Source organism: Eucyclogobius newberryi, unplaced genomic scaffold (genome assembly GCF_026437365.1).
Source record: "Eucyclogobius newberryi isolate DKJ021-1_F unplaced genomic scaffold, fEucNew1.0.hap1 SCAF_6, whole genome shotgun sequence".
In the NCBI taxonomy this organism is placed as follows: domain Eukaryota; kingdom Metazoa; phylum Chordata; class Actinopteri; order Gobiiformes; family Gobiidae; genus Eucyclogobius; species Eucyclogobius newberryi.
The window spans coordinates 3,358,677-3,383,912 of NW_027316278.1; the positions used below are offsets into that span (position 1 = coordinate 3,358,677).

The 25,236-nt window shown below is 47.9% G+C and overlaps 1 protein-coding gene across 3 annotated transcripts; it reads right to left on the minus strand.

Annotated features, from left to right (window-relative positions):
• On the minus strand, positions 1-25,236 carry LOC140347089 (far upstream element-binding protein 3-like). Of its 3 annotated transcripts, none has more exons than XM_072433426.1 (18): positions 25,083-25,236; positions 16,335-16,437; positions 14,764-14,794; positions 14,564-14,610; positions 13,828-13,899; positions 13,678-13,735; positions 12,340-12,502; positions 11,504-11,602; positions 11,164-11,259; positions 10,969-11,071; positions 10,795-10,895; positions 9,801-9,936; positions 7,144-7,304; positions 6,949-7,019; positions 6,276-6,358; positions 5,595-5,666; positions 5,186-5,283; positions 1-4,105 (listed from the first exon to the last, which is right to left on the minus strand). In XM_072433426.1, exons 1-18 carry the CDS (start codon positions 25,170-25,172, stop codon positions 4,097-4,099), a joined length of 1,593 nt encoding a protein of 530 aa, XP_072289527.1. In that variant the 5' UTR covers positions 25,173-25,236; the 3' UTR covers positions 1-4,096. The 3 variants fall into 3 exon arrangements, with proteins under 3 accessions (XP_072289527.1, XP_072289526.1, XP_072289528.1); XM_072433425.1 differs by having other exon boundaries at positions 14,728-14,794; XM_072433427.1 differs by lacking the exon at positions 5,186-5,283 and having other exon boundaries at positions 14,728-14,794.

The following is a 25,236-nucleotide window of genomic DNA, read 5'->3' on the forward strand; positions in this document are numbered from 1 at the left end:
TTACTCAGAAAGAAGAGCTTTATTAGCCCTGGTGTTAATCCTCCATCGCCCGTCGGCCTCAACACAATCCCGTCTGTGTCAATCTACAAAAACCTGCTTTTTCTGCTCCACGTTAGAAAAAAAAAAGAGCTCATTTTCACAGAGGAAAGTCCTGGACCCGAGCGGCGCCAGGACCGATTATTCAAATTATTAGAACGACATTAAAGTGGGAGAAAACCCCCGAAACTAGTGCCTCTTCAGAGCGAGCCGCCAGGCTAACGGCGCTAACACGATGCTAACGACGCTAACACGACGCTTACAGGCTAAACGAGACGCTACAAATTACGCTAACTCACAATTTAAATGAAACTGAAGCAAAGTCCGACCTTGTTTATCACAAAATAAATTACTTAAACTAAATATAATATTTATTTATGAATTTCAAAACAAATAGCACAAGGAAAAAGTCATATTACATTAAAAATATTTGGTTGCAAAATAGAATCCTAAATTGGCAGCATTAGTGGACAGTAAAATCATTCTACAACATATTTCCATTATTTTCACCCAAAAAAAAAATCATGAACTTCGACTGTGGACATCAAATTACACCAGATAAAGCGACATTAATATTTCTTATACGGCAAAATGACTCGTAAAATATGTAAACAGGTCGATATAATCATTCCTGGAAGACGCGAAGGAGGGACTTTGCTTCTCGTTGGACAGACTCGACGCTCAAACCGACTTGGATGGCTTAAAATGTGAGGAAACTGTTACGAAATCGACCCTTCAGACCCTACGGGCGGCCGGTCAGACCCTACGGGCGGCCGGTCAGACCCTACGGGCGGCCAGTAAGACATCAGACCCTACAGGCGGCCGGTCAGACATCAGACCCTACGGGCGGCCGGTCAGACATCAGACCCTACGGGCGGCCGGTCAGACATCAGACCCTACGGGCGGCCGGTCAGACATCAGACCCTACGGGCGGCCGGTCAGACATCAGACCCTACGGGCGGCCGGTCAGACCCTACGAGCTGGACAATCATTCGAATGAAAAAAAAAAGCGCGAGACGACGGGTAAAAGAAGCTAGCTCGTTAGCGTGGCGGCTCGTTAGCGTGGAGGCTAAAGGACAGACAGGAGACAGATGATTAGCCTAGCAGTCTTGAATGATTAACGCAGTTTCAATCGTTAGACAACATTCCAATTAAACAATTTTCTTTTAAAATAAGGTACATTGTTTAACTATCGCAGCACCCGCCATAGAGTGGAAACACAAAAACAAATGGATTTAAATATAGAGCCCTGTACAGGAGAACCTCTTATTATTATTATCATTATCTGCACACATACACGGAGAAAATCTGAAAAAAAAAAGAAAAAGAAAACCCCATGGACATTATAACGCCCTCTCTCTGTGGTCGGACCGAACAGCGGCAAAGGCTGCGAGGTCAACAATATTCAAATTATTTACTAAACAGATAAAAATGATTCACCAAGAAAATATACCTTTGTCACAATAAAGTCGCAGTAATACATCAACAACCCAAACACGTTTTCTCAAATGTTTGTACAAGATCGAGCAACAGTGTGAAAAACTTTCAAAAAAGCTAAAGGAGCCAACTCACAGTTCAGCAGCAGCTAGCCCGACGCTAGCCCGACGTTAGCCCGACGTGAAAAATATACTCAGACTTTACATCGCAAAAAAACACGCCAGCGCTACGACCGAGGCTAAACAAGAAGGATTTCAGCTGGGACATTAGCGATAGCACAGGTTAGCAACGAGCGCTGGCACTGGTTGGCAACGAGCGCTAGCACTGGTTGGCAACGAGCGCAAGCACAGGTTGGCAACGAGCGCTAGCACAGGTTGGCAACGAGCGCTAGCACAGGTTGGCAACGAGCGCTAGCACAGGTTGGCAACGAGCGCTAGCACAGGTTGGCAACGAGCGCTAGCACAGGTTGGCAACGAGCGCTAGCACAGGTTGGCAACAAGCGCTAGCATAGGTTGGCAACGAGCGCTAGCACAGGTTGGCAACGAGCGCTAGCACAGGTTGGCAACAAGCGCTAGCATAGGTTGGCAACAAGCGCTAGCACAGAGTAGCAACGAGCGCTAGCATAGGTTAGCAACGAGTGCAAGAATGAGTTTGCAATAAGCGTAGCAAAAGTTAGTCACGAACGCTAGCATAAATTAGCCTTAAGAGCTAGCATAAGCTAAGAGCTACACTTTAACTGGTCAAGAATAAAGTGCATTTGCGACGCCAACGTTGAATTATAAATGACATAAACATGAGTTTTATTTAAACAGTGGAAGGATTAGCACTCTTGCCCTGCAGCTAAAAGGTCTCGGGTTGAATCACCAGAACATTTGGACTCTGGAGCCAGACGCGCACGTTTTTTTCCCCTTTAGTCGTTAGCATTAGCATTAGCTTGCAAAAAGTTATGAACTATCCAGAGGGTTTGGGCTTTACAAAGCACATTTATTTTCGAGTGTTTACCTTTTGACATTTTAATTTACTTTTACATGTTGGTGAAGAGCAGTTAAATGAGGTTTTATAAACTTTAATATTTGTTTCACATGTTTGTCCGTTTAAGTCCGGTTAGCATCGGCCAGAGACGGAGAACGTAGAAGACAGAATAAACACGCTCTGAAGAGTCTTAAACGAGTCAAATGAAGCGCGTGCCAAATCGGGTAACGACATTTTGTACTGGATTTACCATTAAGTACTTTTTTGGTTAAATTTAAGTTCGGACCGAGGATTCTCCAGAGAGTCCTGTTTAAGTTTTAAAAGCGGTTTTATCGTCTGGGATCCACGTGTCGGACCAAAGCCGCGAAAACGCCAAAGAAAAAAATAGGTTCCAAAACGAAAAGAGTAAAAATCAAACAGAATTTTCCGGTGAATTCCGAGCAGAAGTCGGACGAGCTTCGTGGGAAAAAGACGCAAAACTGAAGTCAATTTAAAGAAAAATACTGCGCTAAAGACAACGTTGCAAAGCTAAACGCCCCGCCCACAACAGCGTAACCGCTCGACCGCTAACGTTTAAACTAAAGTCCCAACAGAATTCCCAAGTATTTAGCCCATTCGAGCGCTAACGTGGCTTCGCTAACACTCAAAACGCACATTTAAACAGGCACCGTTTCGCTAACAACCATTTACGTGAAAGCATTCATCCTCAGCACAGATGTGAATAACACTTTGAAACAGCGCTTAGCTTTAGCATCGAGCTAACGCGCCGGCGTCGCCAAAAAACAGACAAACTGACAACTTCATTGTTAACTTCTACAAACAATCGACAAAGTAGAAAACCTCACATTTATAATAACAGAATAATATAACGTTGCACTGTGTAAGAAAATAGTCATAGATTTACCCGCCGTTTTATCATCTCTTTCTGTAAAATTGCGGCGGGAAAATTAAAAAATCCAAAAATATCGGGTTCGACCACAGAGAGAAGCGGCCATTTTGTTTGTTTTTTATATCCGGCAATGCAATATACATTTGTCATAAAACTAAAAATCACTAAAGATACAGGAATAAGAACTAGATGTCGAACTCAAAGAAACAAACTCCGAGACGACGACGAAGCGTAAAATTCAAAATCCGAAAAGAAAGCAAAATATTGTTGTTTTAGTACAAAAGACTTAAACGGCTTCGACCTTTCGCTGATAAAACATCTCTAGAATAAAAAATAACACAGTCTGTCGCATGTGTTCATAACATTATCAAAAGAATATTCTGATTGGTGACTCAAGACTGCTAAGCCCTAAACCGTTTGTTTTACCGGAAAAATGCACAAAATATAGATTATTATTATCATTATCATCATATATATTGAGTTTGTTCAAAGCCACACGATACATTTTTTTCAAGTTTGATAATAAAAAAAAAAGGTGAAATGGAGGTCTGCGCCGTGAGGGGGCGACCGCCGCGGCCTCGTCCAAAAAACATCTTCCCCGACGAAATTTGAGGTTTAAAAAGAACAAAAACAAAAAAGGAACAAAAACAAAGTAAAGTAAAGAGTTTGTGATTTGTTTGAGTTAATTCTCCGCGATTTTTCTGTCTACAAAAGGGAGGAGGAAGCGGCAGAGCGTGGTTAGGAAACGCCGTCATGGCGTCTCTAGTGATCCTGGGGAGACAGAGAGGACACGGTGAGGATGGGCCCCTACAACCCCCCACATACATCCCTCCCCCCCTGGTTACCCCTGAAGCAATCCTTGGAAAAACAATCTGCACTTGTGTCTTTGTCGCTAACTGAACTTTGGCGTTCCAAGCGCTGAATTACACCAGTGGTTCTCAACCTCGTCCAGTCTAAACCCCAATAAGGCTGTTTGCCGTAACCCGACCGACTCTGTAAAAAAATATGGCCGTAAAAAGCATTAAAGGGCCTGCGTCCAACTTGCCGTTAGCATACTAGTTGTTGTTAAGCCTCTGAAAGGTGTGAAAAGTAAAATCACGGTGAATACTGAGGATGCAAAGAATAACAGATTAAAACTACCTTTCACGTTTTTAAGACAAGTGAAAATCAGGTACAGCACCTTTAAGACTGTTGCATACATTTCTAATGATCCCCAGGCCCCCAGGCTGAGAACCACTGTACTGCCGTGTGATCAGCGTCGATAATCGTGAGTTTGCAGCTGATCGCGGCGTCAATCATCGTGAATCAGTGTGAAATCATCTTTCTTCATGAGACTAAACTTTGAAATGGGCTCTGTGCACAGCAGCAGTCGGCTAAGCTAACCATGTCTCACCATTAATGCTAACTTTAGTGAACATCTAGGATGACCCTAGCACCTCCTTTTCTCTGAACAGTCCCTGCGTCCCGGGTCCCAGCAGATGTGTCCAAAACCATTGATTTGTCCCAGAGAAACTTCCTAAAATTTTATAATACTTTACTTCTGAGTCGCTGTGTGGAATAATAAATGTACTTTTGAACCCGAGCAGCGGTAGCTCCAAAGTATCGATGTATTTCAGACCGATTTGGCCAAAACCCCACGGACTAGAACGCACTCGCCGAGCTAACGCGAGCTAACGCTAGCCACGCGCTGCTGTGCACAGAGCCCATCGTGACGTCTCTACATGTGAAGTCTCTAAAGGCTCTAAAAAAGGCTCTAAAGTCTCCCTTCAGATGTAGAGAGGCGCCGGGTGAAAGTACTTTGGATACTCTTGATGTGGTTGTTAAATCCGTGTAACTCAGAGTCAGAGTCACCTGTATCTGGGCGGGGTTCCACAGGTACGGCTGCTGTCTGTAATATTCTGCTAACGCTGCGGTGTAATCTGGCACCGAACTCTGCTGAGACGACTGGCCTGGACGGAAAACAACACCGTTAGGCTCTGTGCGTGGGGTTTAGCACGATTAGCACTTTTCCTCACACAATTCTCAAAAGGACCATTTATATATTTTCCGTGATTAGATTTGATACAGAAGAGCCAAATTTCACCCAAAGAAACAAGTTCCAACTCTAAATGCGACTTCTGGGTCAGATGTTCAGCTTGATTTGGGGTGGTCAGCGTTAATGATATGGCCGTGTGTTTGAGGTCAAAGGGCGACTGGAATGCCGGCTTCAGAATGGGCGTGGCCTAGAGCTAGAGTTGTTGCTTGTGCTGCATGTGCTCACTCTGTTTCTTGTAGTAGTCCTCCCAGGCCTTACTGTAGTCTGTCATCAGGCTCTGAGGCTGGCTCTGCTGACCTACACACCACAAACGCTGCTGTTAAATCACACACAGGACGGGGCGCCCCCTAGAGGCCTCGGCCACAGGACGGGGCGCCCCCTAGAGGCCTCGGCCACAGGACGGGGCGCCCCCTAGAGGCCTCGGCCACAGGACGGGGCGCCCCCTAGAGGCCTCGGCCACAGGACGGGGCGCCCCCTAGGAGGCCTCAAGAAACTAAATTTAAAAGTCATTATAGAAACGACGTAATTGTACGATTTGCTGTTCCGTTTAATATATTTTGGCGATCAGCTCGTCGATGAACCCACTGCCCGCTACTCGCACTTTTCAGAAGGGTTGTTCCGATACCGGCGCTCACTCGATACAGATCCGATACCGAACCGTGTTTTCCTGAATGAGAAGCCGCTATTTGTTTACTCTGCATATTAATGACCCATTGTTTACTCTGCATATTAATGAGACATTTGTTTACTCTGAGATACTGGAGACAAAGTATCGGATCGGATCTTTAAAGAGGTATCGGAACAACCAGTGTGTGTGTTATTGGCCTGGTTCCAGACTGTGGGCAATCTTTGTTTACACTTCTAAAGCGTCTCATTGGTCCGTCTAGTTCTACAGACGGTCTGTACCTGGATCCTGCTGCGGAGGGTTCTGCCAGGTCTGATAGGTGTTTCCCCACACGCCGGTCAGAAAGGTCTGCCCACTGCCACAGCTGGACACCACAAACACAGCATCAGGGGTCAGTACTGCAGCGGGAGGTCTCAGTGCTGCTACATGGGGTGGGGTCAGTGCCGTTACATAGTGGGGTCAGTGCTGCTACATAGTGGGGTCAGTGCCTCTACATAGGGGGGGTCAGCGCCGCTACACAGGGGGGGTCTCAGTGCTGCTACACGGGGGGGGTCAGTGCTGCTACATAGGGGGGAGTCAGTGCCGCTACATAGTGGGGTCAGTGCTGCTACATAGGGGGGGTCAGTGCCGCTACATAGGGGGGGGTCAGCGCCGCTACATAGGGGGAGGGTCAGCGCCGCTACATAGGGGGGTCAGTGCTGCTACATAGGGGGGTCAGTGCTGCTACATAGGGGGGTCAGTGCTGCTACATAGGGGGGAGTCAGTGCTGCTACATAGGGGGGTCAGTGCTGCTACATAGGGGGGTCAGTGCTGCTACATAGGGGGGAGTTAGTGCTGCTACATAGGGGGGAGTCAGTGCTGCTACATAGGGGGGAGTCAGTGCTGCTACATAGGGGGGTCAGTGCTGCTACATAGGGGGGAGTCAGTGCTGCTACATAGGAGGTCAGGACTCACTTCTGGTGTGTGGCCGGGCCCTGGGTGAAGGGGCTGAAGCCGAACCCTCCGTTACTCATGATCCCTGAGCCCTGGAGAGGAAACACAGGAGATTATTGTTATTGCACTTTTCCACACTTCTGTCGGCTTGGACTGACTGAGGGTCAGTAAACGGTGTGTGTCAGTAATTCATTAGGCCAGTGGAAAGGTACAAACCCCGATCTTGTCGTCGATGAGCTGCCGTGCCACCTCCATCTGCTGCGCGGTGCCTCTGATGGTGAAGACCCGGGTGCTGGGGTCGGTGGAGGGCGGAGGGTTCCTCTGCAGCTCCACGTGGGCTCCTGACTGCTGGTTTATGCTCTTTATGGTCTCCCCACCTACAGGGAAACACCAGCAGTTGTTAAATAAGCAAAAAGACCTTTAGTAATTCCAGTGCGTGTGTGAGGGCCGTGGCTAAAGCGAGCGTGCACAGGAACAGTTTTGCCTCATTTCTTTGACTTCTCTGCATGTGAGGGGCGTGGCTAAAGCCTCTACGCCACGTTTGAACCTTTCTTTATGTCATGCTTTGGATCATGTCAGACACTTTATGACCTGGAAATATCAGATTGTGGCTTTTGACAAAGCGAGTGCTGTGCGGCCATAAACAGGAAGCGGCCGTTGCTAACGTGCTTTGCTAGCTTTGTGTTGCTAACGTGCTTTGCTAGTTTTGTGTTGCTAAGGCTCGACATAGTCGTTAGCATCAGTGGAAACACGGCGCTTTAGCACAAGATCCAAGTCAGAGTTTAAGAACTGAAGAGGAAGTGTCACTTTAAGTTGCCTTTTGTTGTTTCTAGTTGTGTCGTCACATTTAAGGCACTTTTTTTGTCACTTTCGCGCACCTTTGGTCACTAATAGTCCATCAGTCACGTGTAGTCGCGTTGTCACGTTTTGTTTTATACACATTTTGTCGCGTTCTTGGCGCTTTTTGTCGCGTTCTTGGCGCTTTTTGTCGTGTTCTTGGCGCTTTTTGTCACATTTGTGTCACGTATTTGTTGATTTTTGTCACATAATTTGGCTCTTGACAAAGCGAGTGCCGTGCGGCCATAAACAGGAAACGGCCATTGCAAACGTGCTTTGCTAGCTCCACATAGTCGTTAGCATCAGTGGAAACACGACGCTTTAGCACCAGATCAAGTCAGAGTTTGGAGACAAATGGTCTTTCTCTTGTCTCATTTTAGCCCGAGTTTGCGTTCCCTCTGGTCCAATCTGGGACGGGCTTCTTTGGAGACTCGTGCCCCCCCGAGTCCTCCTCGGACCCCTTCAACAGGCCGGTGCGCTTCACTTCAGGCAGTGGAGACACTTCCGGGCCGTACCATTCTGCTCCACAGAGATATATTCAGTGTGTTTGCACAGCACAAGTCCAAACCATCTGAGAGTGGACACATCTGACCCGCTGGACAAAAGAACCGTCCCGCTGATGTACTCGCTGCTAATCCCATTCAGCCGCGTCGTTGTTGCTTCCTTGGATTCCTGCCCGGGTCTAAAGGCCGCGCGCAGGAAGTGGTTGGTGGCTGAGAGCGAGAGAATAAAAGCCTCTTCAGAAGCCATCAGCGCAAGGTCAAGAGGGTCGGCCCGCCACAATAAGAGCACCAGTGAATGAGACGTCAAGAGGGCGAAAGCGCCACAATAAAAGCGCTTGAAGAGGGGAGCGCCGGCAGACACCATATGGGCCGGGGCAGTTAGTGTTGACTGTTCTTTGTGGAGCGTTTGAGCGGCTCCATTGTGACTCGCTCCAATGAGGCTGCGTCCAAAATATTAACACCACATTTAGTCTGTAATCTGGGAGGCGGGGTAACAGGCAAATGAAACAAACAAGGTCTAAAGCGGGCGTAAACAAGGACGGGCAGGTTTTAATTAGCGCTAAAGAAAGACTAAGACTAAAGCTGGATTCATCAAGGTCTCACACAAACGAGGTCTGAACCAGTGAAAGAGGCTGATTGGGGTTCATTGAGAGACGCGTCTAAAAACATCACATTGTGTCAAAATGAGAGCAAAGTGTTGTGCTGCCCTCTACTGTCCAGGCAGAACTGACCACACTGGAGCCTCATTAATATGCAGGGTGTGTTCAAAGTGAAGGGTTGGTTATGGGACGGGACGGGACGGGGCGAAGCACGGCATCAACCATGAGGTCACTGGTTTCAGCACTTCAATAGATTGTTGTTGGTTTTCATTTTCACCACACCACAAATGCCCAAAGACAGTCGGAGGTCTAGTTCAGTCCACGTCCAGTCTGGTTGTTCTTTTACTTTGTGAGAGACCCCAGAACAGTGTCATGAGCTCCAGTGCTGAGGCCCATTTTGCCTTTAACACAGATTTAATGCTTTCAAGAGCGCGACTGCCCCGAGGCGAGCTGGGATAGCAGAGTAACTTTCTATAACTCTGCATTCACTCAACACTTTAAGTTTAAGATTTGAGCCGTATCAAATATGTCGGTGGAGGTTCCTGAAACAAGTGTCAGCGCAGGCACGAGCGCTTTCTGCGGCTGAGGGCCTAGGCTGAGGGCCCAGCTTCCTGTGTGAAGAACAGGCCGGCTCGGGCCCTTTGTGCGCTAATGAAGAGGCCATTAGTTTCTGACCTTCGGCTCGTCACGGTGACCTTACATTACAAGCCCAGGGTAACATGCGTTATGCTAACAACATGCGCTCAAAGATTTGAAAAAGCCACATATTTAACAATCTGGCTAGATTAGCTCAGGTTTTCAAGTAAACAAGAGTGTCCCGGGGGTTTTTACGGCGCGTGTTGCTGGGCGTGTGTTACGGAGCGCGCGTTGCGGGGAGCGTTGCTGAGCGTGTTGCGGGGAGCGTTATGGAGCGTCTTGCGTTACGGCGTGTTACCTTTGCCGATGACCAGGCCGCACTTGTCAGCGGGGATGGTGTAGGTGACTTCCTGAAGCGGACCAGGGGAACCGATGGGCCACTCCCCACGACTCCGGACCCTCCCCCTGAGAGAGGAGCTGAACCCGTCACGCTCCTGCAGAGGATTATACAAGTCAAGAGAGGAGGAGGAGGAGGTGTCTGGGGCGAGGGAAGAGCCAAGCACATTCTGCCCTTCAGAGAGAATTGAGTCATGAATGTATTTCATATCGGTAACCAAATAAGAGAAGATAGTCACCATGGTAACCATTAGAAACACACACAGTTCCAGCCTACAATGTTCACTTTAATATTTAGTCTTTTGTTGTATTTGTACTTCATTCTAATGATCATGTTCTACAAAACAAAGGCAATAAACATGTTGAGAAGTATTTTAACGGTAAATTCTGAGAATTGATATATAAAAATCAGAAAATAGTTTGTTGCCATGTTTAGTGAACACAAATCACAAAATAAGAACTTGCTTCAGCAAAGTTACAGCAATAAGTCAGACAGAAGAGTTTGTGTAAATGCTGTGGGCGTGTTTGTTGTGCTCACCTGCGCAGTCTGGATGTGGGCGTGTTAGTTGTGCTCACCTGCGCAGTCTGGATGTGGGCGTGTTAGTTCTGCTCACCTGTGCAGTCTGGATGTGGGCGTGTTTGTTGTGCTCACCTGCGCAGTCTGGATGTGGGCGTGTTAGTTCTGCTCACCTGTGCAGTCTGGATGTGGGCGTGTTTGTTGTGCTCACCTGCGCAGTCTGGATGTGGGCGTGTTAGTTGTGCTCACCTGCGCAGTCTGGATGTGGGCGTGTTAGTTCTGCTCACCTGTGCAGTCTGGATGTGGGCGTGTTTGTTGTGCTCACCTGCGCAGTCTGGATGTGGGCGTGTTAGTTCTGCTCACCTGTGCAGTCTGGATGTGGGCGTGTTTGTTGTGCTCACCTGCGCAGTCTGGATGTGGGCATGTTAGTTCTGCTCACCTGTGCAGTCTGGATGAGCTCGTTGATCATGTGGATGGCGTGCTGACAGCGGTCCATCTGGCCCATGACCATCGCCACGCGCTCAGGACTGATGCCATCGTCTGGAAACAAAGCGACTGGCATTAGCCCGCGCCGGCGCCACAGAAACACGACCACGCCTTCTCTTTCCAGTACCTGCTTTGAACTGGATTCTGACCCCGGCGTCGTTCTGGATTTTCTTGATCATTTCTCCGTTTCGTCCGATCACGATGCCCACGGCGAAACGCGGCACGGGGACCTGCCACAGACGGTTTACGTTATCGACACTGAAGATGTTTGAAAGGCTGATTGATGGTGGAGACGACAGGTGTTCTTGTCGTTGTGCCTTACGTCCACAGAGGTTCCTCCAAGTCGAGCGCCAAAGTCGTTTCTCCTGAAGTCTCCGTCTTTCTCCCGGATGACCTCCAGAACCAGCTCTCTGGCCGCCTGGAAACAAACCAGTGATTAAACTTCAGGTTGAATGGACGATTTTTTGGAGCCAAATCTGAGTCTCATTTCCTCGTGGACAGCCGATTAGTCCTGCCACGTAGCTTGGGTCAGTTGGCTGTACCTGGACTTTGTAGGGGTCAGTTGGGTGTACCTGGACTTTGTAGGGGTCAGTTGGGTGTACCTGGACTTTGTAGGGGTCAGTTGGGTGTACCTGGACTTTGTAGGGGTCAGTTGGGTGTACCTGGACTTTGTAGGGGTCTCCTGAGATCCTGAGGGGTTTGTCGGCTCCTGTGGGCATCGGTCCGTCCTGGATCATCATCATCTTCACTCCGGCTCGCTCCTGAAACACACACAAAGACCTTCAGCAGCTGCCCTGGGGCTGACAGGAGGGAGTGGCTGCCATGTTTGTACTTGAGGCCCCGCCCATAAACCATAAACAAGACAAAAACAATCAGGCAAAATAAAGAAACCTAGTCCTGATTTGTCTGATGCTTCTTTCAGGACTAAATATGCTCAGGTCATTTCACTGGATGTTGTTTTTGAAAACTGTAACATGTCGTTGCACATCTTTAAATCTAGTCACGGTTTTGGCCCCGCCTCGATCAGCTGAAAGTGTCTTTGCACATGCAGCTCCGGAGCGTGAAGGTCCGGTCAGCTCCCGAGCCTGGACCATGAGCAGTCCAGCAGTGGTCAGAGCCTGCAGCCGGCGCATGAAGGTCCGGTCAGCTCCAGAGCCTCGTTTAAAGACTCGAGATGAGCCGACTTTATTCTTAAGCCCGTTTGAGTTTATATATAGTTTTACAGTGTGTTTTATTGTGCTATGACGCTTTATGTCCATCACTTTGGGGCAGTTTAGTAAATTCTTTAGAGATAAACTTGACCTTGAGGTTTGTTAATTCTATACAAGCACAGAATTAAACCTTCAGAATAAAACTTTACATTTGGGTTTAAGGTGTAGCTTGAATATAATAGTTATTTTGGCTTCTAAAATGTCCACAACTATAATTATCTAACTCTTGTGAACTGAATCACAATTATGGATGGAGCAAACGATCTGGCCGTCCTGGTCCTGGTCACCTGGAGCTGTTTGATGGTGTCGCCGCCGCGCCCGATCACCAGGCCCACTTTGCTGGCCGGGATGAGCATCTCCTGCACCGAGGCGGCTCCGTCAGAGTCGGAGTGGAACCCGGGGCCGTTTCTGCAGCGCTCCACGATCTGGATCAGCAAACGCTTGGCCTGCCTGAGGAGAACACAGCAGCGCCGTTACAACGTCCTGTCCGCTCACGGTCACGACTCAGGAGCTCGAGCTGCTTCTCTTTACGGTTCTTTTAATATGAAGTCATGGACAAACGTTGACAGTCGCTGGTTGTGTGTTTGGGCTTTCTACAAAGACACGTTCAGGACACATTAAAGGCCACATGTTTCTCTCATTCTGACTTAGTTTGGTGGTTTAGAACTGAATTTATCACAGCTTTACTTCCGTTAAGTGTAATTTTGTGAAGACATTTGGATAAGGTGTAAAATGACAGGAAGTAGAGCTGAGTCTCTGTGATGTCATCAGTGTGATGTCATCAGTGTGATGTCATCAGTGTGATGTCATCAGTGTGATGTCATCAGTGTGATGTCATCAGTGTGATGTCATCAGTGTGATGTCTGATGTCATCAGTGTGATGTCATCAGTGTGATGTCATCAGTGTGATGTCATCAGTGTGATGTCTGATGTCATCAGTGTGATGTCATCAGTGTGATGACATCACACTGATGTCATCAGTGTGATGTCATCAGTGTGATGTCATCAGTGTGATGTCTGATGTCATCAGTGTGATGTCATCAGTGTGCGACACAGACAGTTTAAACCATGGTTGGACTAAATAGAGGTGTTTTATGGTCTGGTCTGTCAGATCAGAACTGTTGGCTGAGTTTGGCTCTTGTTTACAGTCTGGTTGCTATGGCAACAGCTGTGGAATCACCTCATGTCATATCTGTGCTCACATCCAACCAGGAAGTACAATTATAAACTTTACACCAACAGGCCAAATGTTTAGTCAAATTGGAAATATGATTGCGTTTGCTTCTTTCTGTGAGGCCTCTGGGGGTGTCACTCGTCTCGGGGGGGTGTCACTCGTCTCGGGGGGGTGTCACTCGTCTCGGGGGGTGTCACTCGTCTCGGGGGGTGTCACTCGTCTCGGGGGGGTGTCACTCGTCTCGGGGGGGTGTCACTCGTCTCGGGGGGGTGTCACTCGTCTCGGGGGGTGTCACTCGTCTCGGGGGGGTCACTCGTCTCGGGGGGGGTCACTCGTCTCGGGGGGGGGTCACTCGTCTCGGGGGGTGTCACTCGTCTCGGGGGGGTCACTCGTCTCGGGGGGTGTCACTCGTCTCGGGGGGTGTCACTCGTCTCGGGGGGGGGAGACTCACTCGATGCTCTCAGGGGTCCCGGTGAGAGAACATGGCCGGTCCATCAGGCCTCCACTGTCTGCAGCACAAGAGACAGACAAGGGTCAACGTGCGGGTCAGAAACGTACAAATGAAACACTCGTATCCACTGTCCATGACTCGAGTTCTGACCTGCGGCGATCTGGATTTTACAGCCCGACTCCAGCTGGATTCTGGTGATCTGTTCTCCTCCTCGGCCAATGACTGCAAACAGACAGATCGTCAGGGAAACGAGCAAAAACTATTTTCTCTATACCGTATTTTACGGACTATAAGTTGCACCTTTTTTCATAGTTTTGGCCGGGGTGCGACTTATACTCCAGAGCGACTTATATGTGATATTATTTGTTATTTTCACACTGACAACCACCTGGATTTTAGCAAACACATTTCCCCGACTTATACTCCGGAAAATACGATCATCAGATGCAGACGGCGCACAGAGGTCTCATTTTGACCCTTAAACACTTTTACTGAACAGACTTTTCGAAATGAAAGCTGAATATTTACGTAACTAACACGTGAAAAACAAAGAAAAGAGTAAATTGAAATGTAGGCTTTAGTATTCGACGCTGAGCAATTGAAAATATTGTAATTATTACAATAAAGGACAAAATATGTTGCAGCAATAGTTCTAGACTTCGTAGTCATGTTTGTATTTCTCATTATTAGTTTTGAGTCACAAACATGTCGTATTATTGTTTAATACTTATTATGTCGTTCCTTAACTGACTTGGCAGTTGAATAATAGAGTTTTGTTCATTTGAGCCGACAGAGAAGACGTTGAGTTTAGAGTCAGTTTTTGTTTCATGAGGACAGAACCAGTGATCAGACATGGACCATGAACCAGAGAAAAACAGTTACTCACTGAATCCCACCATTTTGTCTGGGACCTTGTAGTCTTCTGTGACCACTCTGAAACACACAGCACATGTGAAGCCTCCTCACCACAACACGTGAAGCAGATCGATGTGCGAGACTCAGACACACACACGCAGACACACACACACGGACACACACACACAGACTCACACAGACTCAGAGTGAGGGTCCATGAGGGGCTCGTACCTCTGATGGCCCATGGCTCCGAGCTGGTTCCCTGCACACACAGAACAAGAGCAGATTGAAGACTAAATCAGATCATTCACTTATCATTCTGTGGATGATTTTATACAAAGATCATTATTATTGACGGCAAAATAATGACATTTCTCTCATTCAACACCTTCTAATGGCTCACAACTCAAGTATGAATTATATTTACAGTCTGAAATGATCATAGGTGCATTTCCACTGCATCTAATAAAGAGGCCTTATTTATTTGTACGTTATTGCTGCCAATCACCAAGAATTCTGTCTCTCAAATCTGTTAGTCCACCTCTGCTTTATACTGCTCTTAACCCTGTTAGTCTGCTTTATAAAGTCCACTTCTGCTTTATACTGCTCTTAACCCTGTTAGTCTGCTTTATAAAGTCCACCTCTGCTTTATACTGCTCTTAACCCTGTTAGTCTGCTTTATAAAGTCCACTTCTGCTTTATACTGCTCTTAACCCCGTTAGTCTGCTTTATAAAGTCCACTTCTGCTTTATACTGCTCTTAACCCTGTTAGTCTGCTTTATAAAGTCCACTTCTGCTTTATACTGCTCTTAACCCTGTTAGTCTGCTTTATAAAGTCCACCTCTGCTTTATACTGCTCTTAACCCCGTTAGTCTGCTTTATAAAGTCCACTTCTGCTTTATACTGCTCTTAACCCCGTTAGTCTGCTTTATAAAGTCCACCTCTGCTTTATACTGCTCTTAACCCCGTTAGTCTGCTTTATAAAGTCCACTTCTGCTTTATACTGCTCTTAACCCCGTTAGTCTGCTTTATAAAGTCCACTTCTGCTTTATACTGCTCTTAACCCCGTTAGTCTGCTTTATAAAGTCCACTTCTGCTTTATACTGCTCTTAACCCCGTTAGTCTGCTTTATAAAGTCCACTTCTGCTTTATACTGCTCTTAACCCCGTTAGTCTGCTTTATAAAGTCCACTTCTGCTTTATACTGCTCTTAACCCCGTTAGTCTGCTTTATAAAGTCCACTTCTGCTTTATACTGCTCTTAACCCTGTTAGTCTGCTTTATAAAGTCCACTTCTGCTTTATACTGCTCTTAACCCTGTTAGTCTGCTTTATAAAGTCCACTTCTGCTTTATACTGCTCTCTTCTCTGTGTTGGACGTGTTAGAGTAGCAGTGCGTCTCTAAAGTGTCGGGATCTCATGTGTTCCATTCTTCTTCACCTTGTGTTTTCACCTTGTTGTGAACTCTGGGTCAGTCCTAACACTACATTCTTATTATAATGCATAATAAAGATGGTAATGTGTTTTAGACGCTGTGATCAGAGCTAAAATGTCCTGGAAAATGACTTAATCGTTTAACTGACAATAATCACAGCATGTTTCATGAGCTCATGCATTTGAGCCAAGGCCACATCTCAGAGTCCTTCAGACTCTAATAATGGATCCACTTTGAGGCTGTTGTGGAAAATGTGCACGTGGAACGGCCCAGTAATGAGATAAAAGCATAAAGCGTGAGCGGCGGCCCGAGGAGGAGGCGCCCGAGGAGGAGGCGCCAGAGGAGGAGGCGGTGCCCGTGGAGGCGGTACCTGTGTCGTCACGCTTCTGTCCGCTGTAGTACAGAGACTGCTCCACAGAGGAAGATGAGTTGTTCATGTGAGGAAGGCCTTCAGCGCCCATCTTCCCCACCATCTGCAGGACGACAACCACACAGTTACACACACAGTTACACACATGTCCACACACACAGTTACACACACACACACACACACAGTTACACACATGTCCACACACAGTTACACACATGTCCACACACACAGTTACACACACAGTTACACACATGTCCACACACAGTTACACACATGTCCACACACAGTTACACACACAGTTACACACACAGTTACACACACAGTTACACACATGTCCACACACAGTTACACACACACAGTTACACACATGTCCACACACAGTTACACACACACACACACACAGTTACACACATGTCCACACACACAGTTACACACAGTTACACACATGTCCACACACACAGTTACACACACACACACACACACACACAGTTACACACATGTCCACACACACAGTTACACACACAGTTACACACATGTCCACACACAGTTACACACATGTCCACACACACAGTTACACACACAGTTACACACACAGTTACACACATGTCCACACACACAGTTACACACACAGTTACACACATGTCCACACATGTCCACACACAGTTACACACACAGTTACACACACAGTTACACACACAGTTACACACACAGTTACACACATGTCCACACACACAGTTACACACATGTCCACACACAGTTACACACACACACACACACACACAGTTACACACATGTCCACACACAGTTACACACACACACACACACAGTTACACACATGTCCACACACAGTTACACACACGTCCACACATGTCCACACACACAGTTACACACATGTCCACACACAGTTACACACACACACACACACAGTTACACACATGTCCACACACAGTTACACACACGTCCACACATGTCCACACACACAGTTACACACATGTCCACACACAGTTACACACACACACACACACAGTTACACACATGTCCACACACAGTTACACACACGTCCACACATGTCCACACACACAGTTACACACATGTCCACACACAGTTACACACATGTCCACACACAGTTACACACACACACAGTTACACACACACACACACACACAGTTACACACACATACAGTTACACACACACACACACAATTACACACACGTCCACACATGTGCCTGGCTCAGTTTGCTGCATGTCCTCCCTTCTCTCTCATCCTCTCGTCTAATAAAGACTATTAAGCCCCATGAATGCCACAGACCACATCATGCACGGTGCATATGACGCTTTACAATAACTACAACTACAACCATTATCTGGCTGTGTTTTTATGACTGACATGAGATTGTTCATGTCCCACTGTCCCACACATTCATGTCCCACTGTCCCACACACTCATGTCCCACTGTCCCACACATTCATGTCCCACACACTCATGTCCCACTGTCCCACACACTCATGTCCCACTGTCCCACACACTCATGTCCCACTGTCCCACACACTCATGTCCCACTGTCCCACACACTCATGTCCCACTGTCCCACACACTCATGTCCCACTGTCCCACACATTCATGTCCCACTGTCCCACACACTCATGTCCCACTGTCCCACACATTCATGTCCCACTGTCTCACACACTCATGTCCCAATGTCCCACACACTCATGTCCCACTGTCCCACACACTCATGTCTCACACACTCATGTCCCACTGTCCCACACACTCATGTCCCACTGTCCCACACACTCATGTCCCACTGTCCCACACACTCATGTCCCACTGTCCCACACATTCACGTCCCACACATTCATGTCCCACTGTCCCACACACTCATGTCCCACTGTCCCACACACTCATGTCCCACTGTCTCACACACTCATGTCCCACTGTCTCACACACTCATGTCCCACTGTCTCACACACTCATGTCCCACTGTCTCACACACTCATGTCCCACTGTCTCACACACTCATGTCCCACTGTCCCACACACTCATGTCCCACTGTCCCACACACTCATGTCCCACTGTCTCACACACTCATGTCCCACTGTCTCACACACTCATGTCCCACTGTCCCACACACTCATGTCCCACTGTCCCACACATTCATGTCCCACACATTCACGTCCCACACATTCATGTCCCACTGTCCCACACATTCATGTCCCACACATTCATGTCCCACACATTCATATTCCTCAGGATGAGACACAAACTCAAGTTTATGACATGAGCTACTTTCGGGTGTTTTTTCTGCTACATCATTGAATTAAAAATGACTTCTTTTGCTTCTAAAATGGTCACGATCATTATTATTTTTGATCCTAATAATCCTGATGTTTTTCTTGAGTCAGTTGATCCTCATGAAGACAGAAACGATTCATGTTAAATGTAAGGATTAAAGTCTGTATCGTTTATGTTCATCAAATCAATAGTAAAAGTCATGTTGAGCATGTTTTTGATGATCATTTCCCCGTGTGGCCTGGCTCTTCTTCACATGTCGATGCACTGCCACCGCCGCCATTAAAGGCTCAGAACACAGAGGACTCGTGGATTACCCCCTGATGACATCACAGAGTGCCGTCTTCCCGTTCTCTCATTCAGAGTCTCAGCTGCTGCTATTGACTTGGTCCCTGCATTTATCCAGAGTCAAGAGGCGCTCCTGACCTCAACACACACACACACACCACAGACAGAGAGAGAGACAGAGACACAGAGAGACACAGAGAGAGAGACAGAGAGAGACACAGAGAGAGACACAGAGAGAGACACAGAGAGAGACACAGAGAGAGACAGAGAGAGACACAGAGAGAGACACAGAGAGAGACACAGAGAGAGACAGAGAGAGACAGAGAGAGAGACAGAGAGAGAGACAGAGAGAGACAGAGAGAGAGACACAGAGAGAGACAGAGAGAGAGACAGAGAGAGACAGAGAGAGAGACAGAGAGAGACACAGAGAGACACACAGAGAGACACACACTTCGGCGAGCGACACGTGTGTGTGTGTGGTGTGTGTCAGACTGGATAAACGTGCTGAACGACCGCTGCGTTACACACGGAGCTCCACACGAGTGAACACGGGGCAGAGCGAGGCAGCGCTGACGCCGCTGGAGTAAAGGAGAGAGGAGGAGACAGGTCGTGCCAGAGCGTAATCTTACCTGTGAACGCTTTTTTTATTCTTCACAAATCTGTTTGCTGTGGGCGTGAGCCAAAGATTGACTTTCTCAAAGTTTCAAGCCCCTCCCCGAGCGTTACCGCGCGCGTGCCGCTCCCCCGTGCACATGCCACTCCCCCGTGTGGACTGATACAACACACATGTGCGTTTGTTTATTAGCTCTGATCACATCATCGCTCGTCTCCTGTAGATTTCCGTCTTCTTATGAGACTCCAACTGTCTTTCTCCGTCTTCATTTTGTCCCGTACACTGAGGGAACTATATTATGATAGATCAATGCGCTTAGACACGCGGAAACGTGGGCACAAACCGCACGCGGCTGCAGGTGAGCGATAGGTGCGTTTTATGATTGACACGTGGCAGGACAGTCCACGCCACGAGGAAATAAGACTCAGATTTGGGCCAAAAAAAATCATCCATTCAACCTTTAAGTGTTATGTTGTGTGATGTATTTGGCATTAAGTAAACTCAAAGTAATATTGCTTAATTGCTGCATTCATTAATTGGAGTTTATATTTTGTAATAGTATTTTGTATTCTACAGTTGTTAAATATGGTCTGGTGTTTAATGCTTATTTTGATTTGTTGTGTAAAATATTTTCATATTTTACTTTTGACACTGCTAAGTTGATGCTTTATAGTGATTCAAGTTGACATTTTTATGATAGTTTTTGTAACTGTTATTTTACACTGTGACTTATTTACACTGTTTTGTGTTTGAAGGTTTTGACCTGACTTTTGATGCCAATGGATCTGAACATTAAAGAGTGAAATGTGTCTAAAGACAAAACATTGTATCAGATGAAACAGGTGCTTTGACCCTTGACCCCGACTGACTCAACAATACTCCACATGCTCTTGTTCCTCAAGTAAAAAACAAGCCTCGAAATAACGGGCCGGACACGGTCATTGGCGCAAAAATCTGTTTTGACCGACTCCAAACTCAAGGTTCCGGACACAATGACCGCCGCAAATTTTTCGCCGTAATATATATTTTCAATAGGCAAAAACAGCGCGGTGAACATGCCCAAAGGGATTCCTCTGCACAAACTCGGGCGCGCTTTACTATAGACCACGATTATTGCTGTAGTTGTACAGCGGAGGAAGGCAGCGGAGCGCATGTGCGCGGGCATTTCTATCGCTTAAGTTTCGTTTTGACAGACATGCCACTTCGCAGTCTTCTCGCTTCTCATTGGCCGAGCGGTGTCCGTGATCTAATGTCGATGAAAGCAGGCATCTGATTGGCCGCTGCGTTCGGTTGCGTTCGGTTGTACTCGGAAATGCCCGGTCTAATTTTGCGCCACAAGTGATATCGAGGTTGGCGGGCGTCAATCTCTCCTCAGTTCGCAATTCAGTCTTTTTAAAGTTGTTTGCAACAAAAGCTGTAATTTTGCACATTAGGGACAATGTCAATGTGGAAGTATCCAAGGGCCCCGCCCCCTTTGGAGTTGTTAGCATCGGGGCAATGTATATATGTTATAGTTTATTTTGTAGGCTGTGATTTTATATATTCCACAAGATCTCCTTGTGTCAAATGCTGTAAACAGTATTTATTTTATATCTAATAAACATTATTATATTAAATTAAGTTTTAAAGATCATGATCTCTGGTTTATATGAATTCAGTATTTGTGCTCTTCATATCAAATAACAGATAAAAGTACTTTAAATTGTTTGACATGCTAATAACCAGGTTTAAAACAACACATTTATCTTGTTCTTATGACGCCGTGATGCTGCGCGCGCTTGTGGGCCCCTGAAATTGCTGGGGGGCACCTAACTTTTTTAGGTAGGGGCCCCCCTGGCCCCTAACTTGGAAAATCTATTTCTCAGCCTGTAAATGATAACGAGACATGTTAATAAAAGTTAATTTTTCATTAATTATGTTATTCTGTTTTCCTTTCCTTGTGACCGATTCAGAATTAGCCATGACAGGTGCCAAATGATCGGTACCTGTCATGTTGACAGGGACGTAAAAATAATTATTTCAAGGCATGCAAGTGTCTTGTGTTACGCTGTTATAATATTATGCAAATATGGCCTGGTTCAGGTCTGGACTCATTAGGACCTGGACCTGAAGGTGGGTTTAGGTCTGCATCTCTAGTGCTCATCTCACTAATAAATAATAAAATGTATGCTTATTGGCCCCTCATATGCTGTATTAAAAAGGACAGGGAAGTTCATTCTAATAAAACCAAATGTTCCTCTCACAGGAATATTTGCAAGTTTAAAACAAAAAAATACAATGTTTATTTTTGCTGATAATCGTTAATAATCGTAAAATCGTGATTTTTTGTTTGTTTGGGAACAAATGACTTTTTACATCTTCCCTTTGCAGTCTGCGTTCTCTAATGAGCCAAAGCATTCTGAGAGCAGGAAGGAGGAGAGTGGGAGGAGCTGCCACATTGTAGATGACAAATGTTTATGGTGTTCGTGCCGTGCGTGGCGTTTGTGTGGCGTTCTTGTGGCGTGTGTGGGCGTTCTTGTGGCGTGTGTGGGCGTGTTTGTGGCGTGTGTGGGCGTGTTTGTGGCGTGTGCGGCGTTCTTGTGGCGTGTGTGGGCGTTCTTGTGGCGTGTGTGGGCGTGTTTGTGGCGTGTGTGGGCGTGTTTGTGGCGTGTGTGGGCGTGTTTGTGGCGTGTGTGTGGGCGTGTTTGTGGCGTGTGTGGGCGTGTTTGTGGCGTGTGTGTGGGCGTGTTTGTGGCGTGTGTGGGCGTTCTTGTGGCGTGTGTGGGCGTGTTTGTGGCGTGTGTGTGGGCGTGTTTGTGGCGTGTGTGTGGGCGTGTTTGTGGCGTGTGTGTGGGCGTGTTTGTGGCGTGTGTGTGGGCGTGTTTGTGGCGTGTGTGTGGGCGTGTTTGTGGCGTGTGTGTGGGCTTGTTTGTGGCGTGTTTGTGGCGTGTGTGTGGGCGTGTTTGTGGCGGGTTTGTGGCGTGTGTGTGGCGTGTTTGTGGCGTGTGTGTGGGCGTGTTTGTGGCGTGTGTGTGGGCGTGTTTGTGGCGTGTGTGTGGGCTTGTTTGTGGCGTGTTTGTGGCGTGTGTGTGGGCGTGTTTGTGGCGTGTGTGTGGGCTTGTTTGTGGCGTGTTTGTGGCGTGTGTGTGGGCGTGTTTGTGGCGTGTGTGTGGGCTTGTTTGTGGCGTGTTTGTGGCGTGTGTGTGGGCGTGTTTGTGGCGTGTGTGTGGGCTTGTTTGTGGCGTGTTTGTGGCGTGTGTGTGGGCTTGTTTGTGGCGTGTTTGTGGCGTGTGTGTGGGCGTGTTTGTGGCGTGTGTGTGGGCTTGTTTGTGGCGTGTTTGTGGCGTGTGCGGCGTTCGTGCCGTGTGTGGCGTAGTGTATTTTTATCAGTCTGTTTTGTTGTTACACAGACTTTATTTTGACAGGAAGTCTTTATTTTGTAAATCTGGTCACAAACTTGAAGAATATAGGACAATGGGAATGAAAGAAGATTCAAGATTTCACCGTTTTGTTAAAAAACGTTGAATCGTGATGTTTTGCCGCAAAATAATCTCAAGACTAAAATGTATTTGTGACATTCCAACGTTATTAATCTGCGACTCGAAAGTATAAAACACGTCAAGGTCGACTCGGGCGAACGCGACACCGCAGTGCTTCATGCTCCGTGACGCGGCGCCGTTAGCATGCTAATGTCCGCTAGCTTCACCCTAAACTCTCTCCGGGCTCAGGAAGTCTGAGAGTGAGCGACGCATGTGGAACGACAAACGCTGCGCCCGCGGAGACTGGTCCTCCGAGTAGCCGTCACCTAGCAACCAAGACTGGCCGCTTATGCTAACGCCACGCTAACTACAAACATTGAGGTATTAAGTAAAGTCATGTTAAGATATTCAGACTTTGAGCCCAAGAGATTATAGTTTTAACTAAATATTATGTTCAGCTCTTGTAAAATATAATAAACCAACATAAAGCATAATTAGCTTAAGTAAAGTCGCTTTTATATTAATGAGTTACAGAAAACGCAGTAAAATTAGCCGGGCCTTTACTTTATGACCACACTCTCACTCACATCCTCCGCAGTGGGAGGCGCTGTTTGGCTCCGCCCCTTTTAGAGACACCTGCGCCGCGCAGGATGGGATATACACGGCCAAGTGTGCGAAAACGTGTCCCTCGATCACGGCCGATCTCCATGGAAACGCAGGCCGCATCCGTGGGACGGCCTCGTCGCGCAGGAAGTTCAAACGTGGCCTCCAGGGGGCGTAAGGACCCGGAACAGAGACTTTGAACCTGTTCCGGTTTTCATGCTTCCGAACAGTTCAAATCAGGTGCAGCGCCTTTACTGACATTTCAAACCTGCCCAGGGGCGTCAACGTTTGAGCGAAGACCAACGCAAGAACCGCACATTTCGTAGAGGTCAACGTATATGACCAAAGGACCTATAATAATAATAATAATAATAACTTTTATTTATATAGCGCTTTTCAGTGACCCAAAGACACACGACCAAAGGACCTATAGTACACGCCCAAAGGACCTATAGTACACGACCAAAGGACCTATAGTACACGACCAAAGGACCTATAGTACACGACCAAAGGACCTATAGTACACGCCCAAACAGGTAACCAGAAGGATTACTGTGTGACATTTGTTATCGTGACGCGCCAATTTTCGATATCGAGACTGTTGCGGTAGATATCGAGACTGTAGCGATAGATATCGAGACTGTTGCGATATACCGTGCAGCCCGTGCCGGTCTCACGCCACTACATTCCGTGGACCCACGTCAGAGGCGCGTGACCCCGGGGCCGTTTCACCTGCGGCTCCGGGACCAACACGTCACGGGCCGAGCTGCACCTGGAGCTCGCGTCTGAAACGCGGCCGTCGCGGACAGACGCTAACGAGCCGCGGGACGGTCACACCGTATGTCGCTGGTTACGCGTCCCGCGGCGGCGCCCCGTGGCGTCCATCGGCGGCGGACACACCTCCGCGGCGCCGTTTATGGCCGCGCGTTACATAACTCAACCTAGTTTCGCACTAACTTACGGTAAACACGAGCCCGTGCGAGAGCGAAACCCGGGTCACGAACGGGTTTACACGGGGCACAAACACGCCATCGACACACGCCTTACCGGTATAAAAGTGCAGCACACGGCCCCGGTAACGCGAGATAAACGCGGTTAAAGCGGCTCGGAGCGCGGCTTCAAGGGCTTTTCTCGCACCAACAGGTTGAGAGCTCCAGTGACACGTGTGGCCAAACTTCTGTGCAGCCCCCCCTCCACCGCCGTTCCCCTTTCCCCGGGCCTTAGCGCGGTCCCGCGGGGGTGACAGCTCCGCAAACTCCGCTCAAACTACACCCAAAGCCCCGTGCGCGGTCGCACACCGACTAAAGCCCCGGTAATGCCCCGACAAACCGCGACTCGCGAGCGCTTTCCCCGTGGTTAGCATCCGCCGCGCTAGCCTGGCTAAGTTGGCGAAGTTAAGTTGGGACTGGCCGCCGAAAAAGTGTGTCGGCGCGGCGGGAACGGCGCGGTTCCGGCGGGGCCGCGGGCCGGAGCGAGCCGCGCGGGGGTTGCTTACCTGCCGAGCCCTCTGGAAGGCGTCTACCAGGCCGTCGGACTTGAGCGCCGGCTGGTTGATCGAGGCCTGTCCCTGCACCAGCTCCGCCATCACAGCGCCACTAGCATGAACCGTTAGCACGTTAGCCGGATTAGCTCGAGCTGCTAGCGCTGCA

Coding starts and splice junctions, on each gene's coding strand:
- LOC140347089 (XM_072433425.1), bottom strand. CDS start 25,172: ATGGCGGAGCTGGTGCAGGGACAGGCCTCGATCAACCAGCCGGCGCTC. Junction 11,260..11,503: donor GAGACCCCTACAAAGTCCAG/GTACACCCAACT, acceptor GTTTGTTTCCAG/GCGGCCAGAGAGCTGGTTCT. Junction 10,896..10,968: donor CAGAATCCAGTTCAAAGCAG/GTACTGGAAAGA, acceptor CTTTGTTTCCAG/ACGATGGCATCAGTCCTGAG.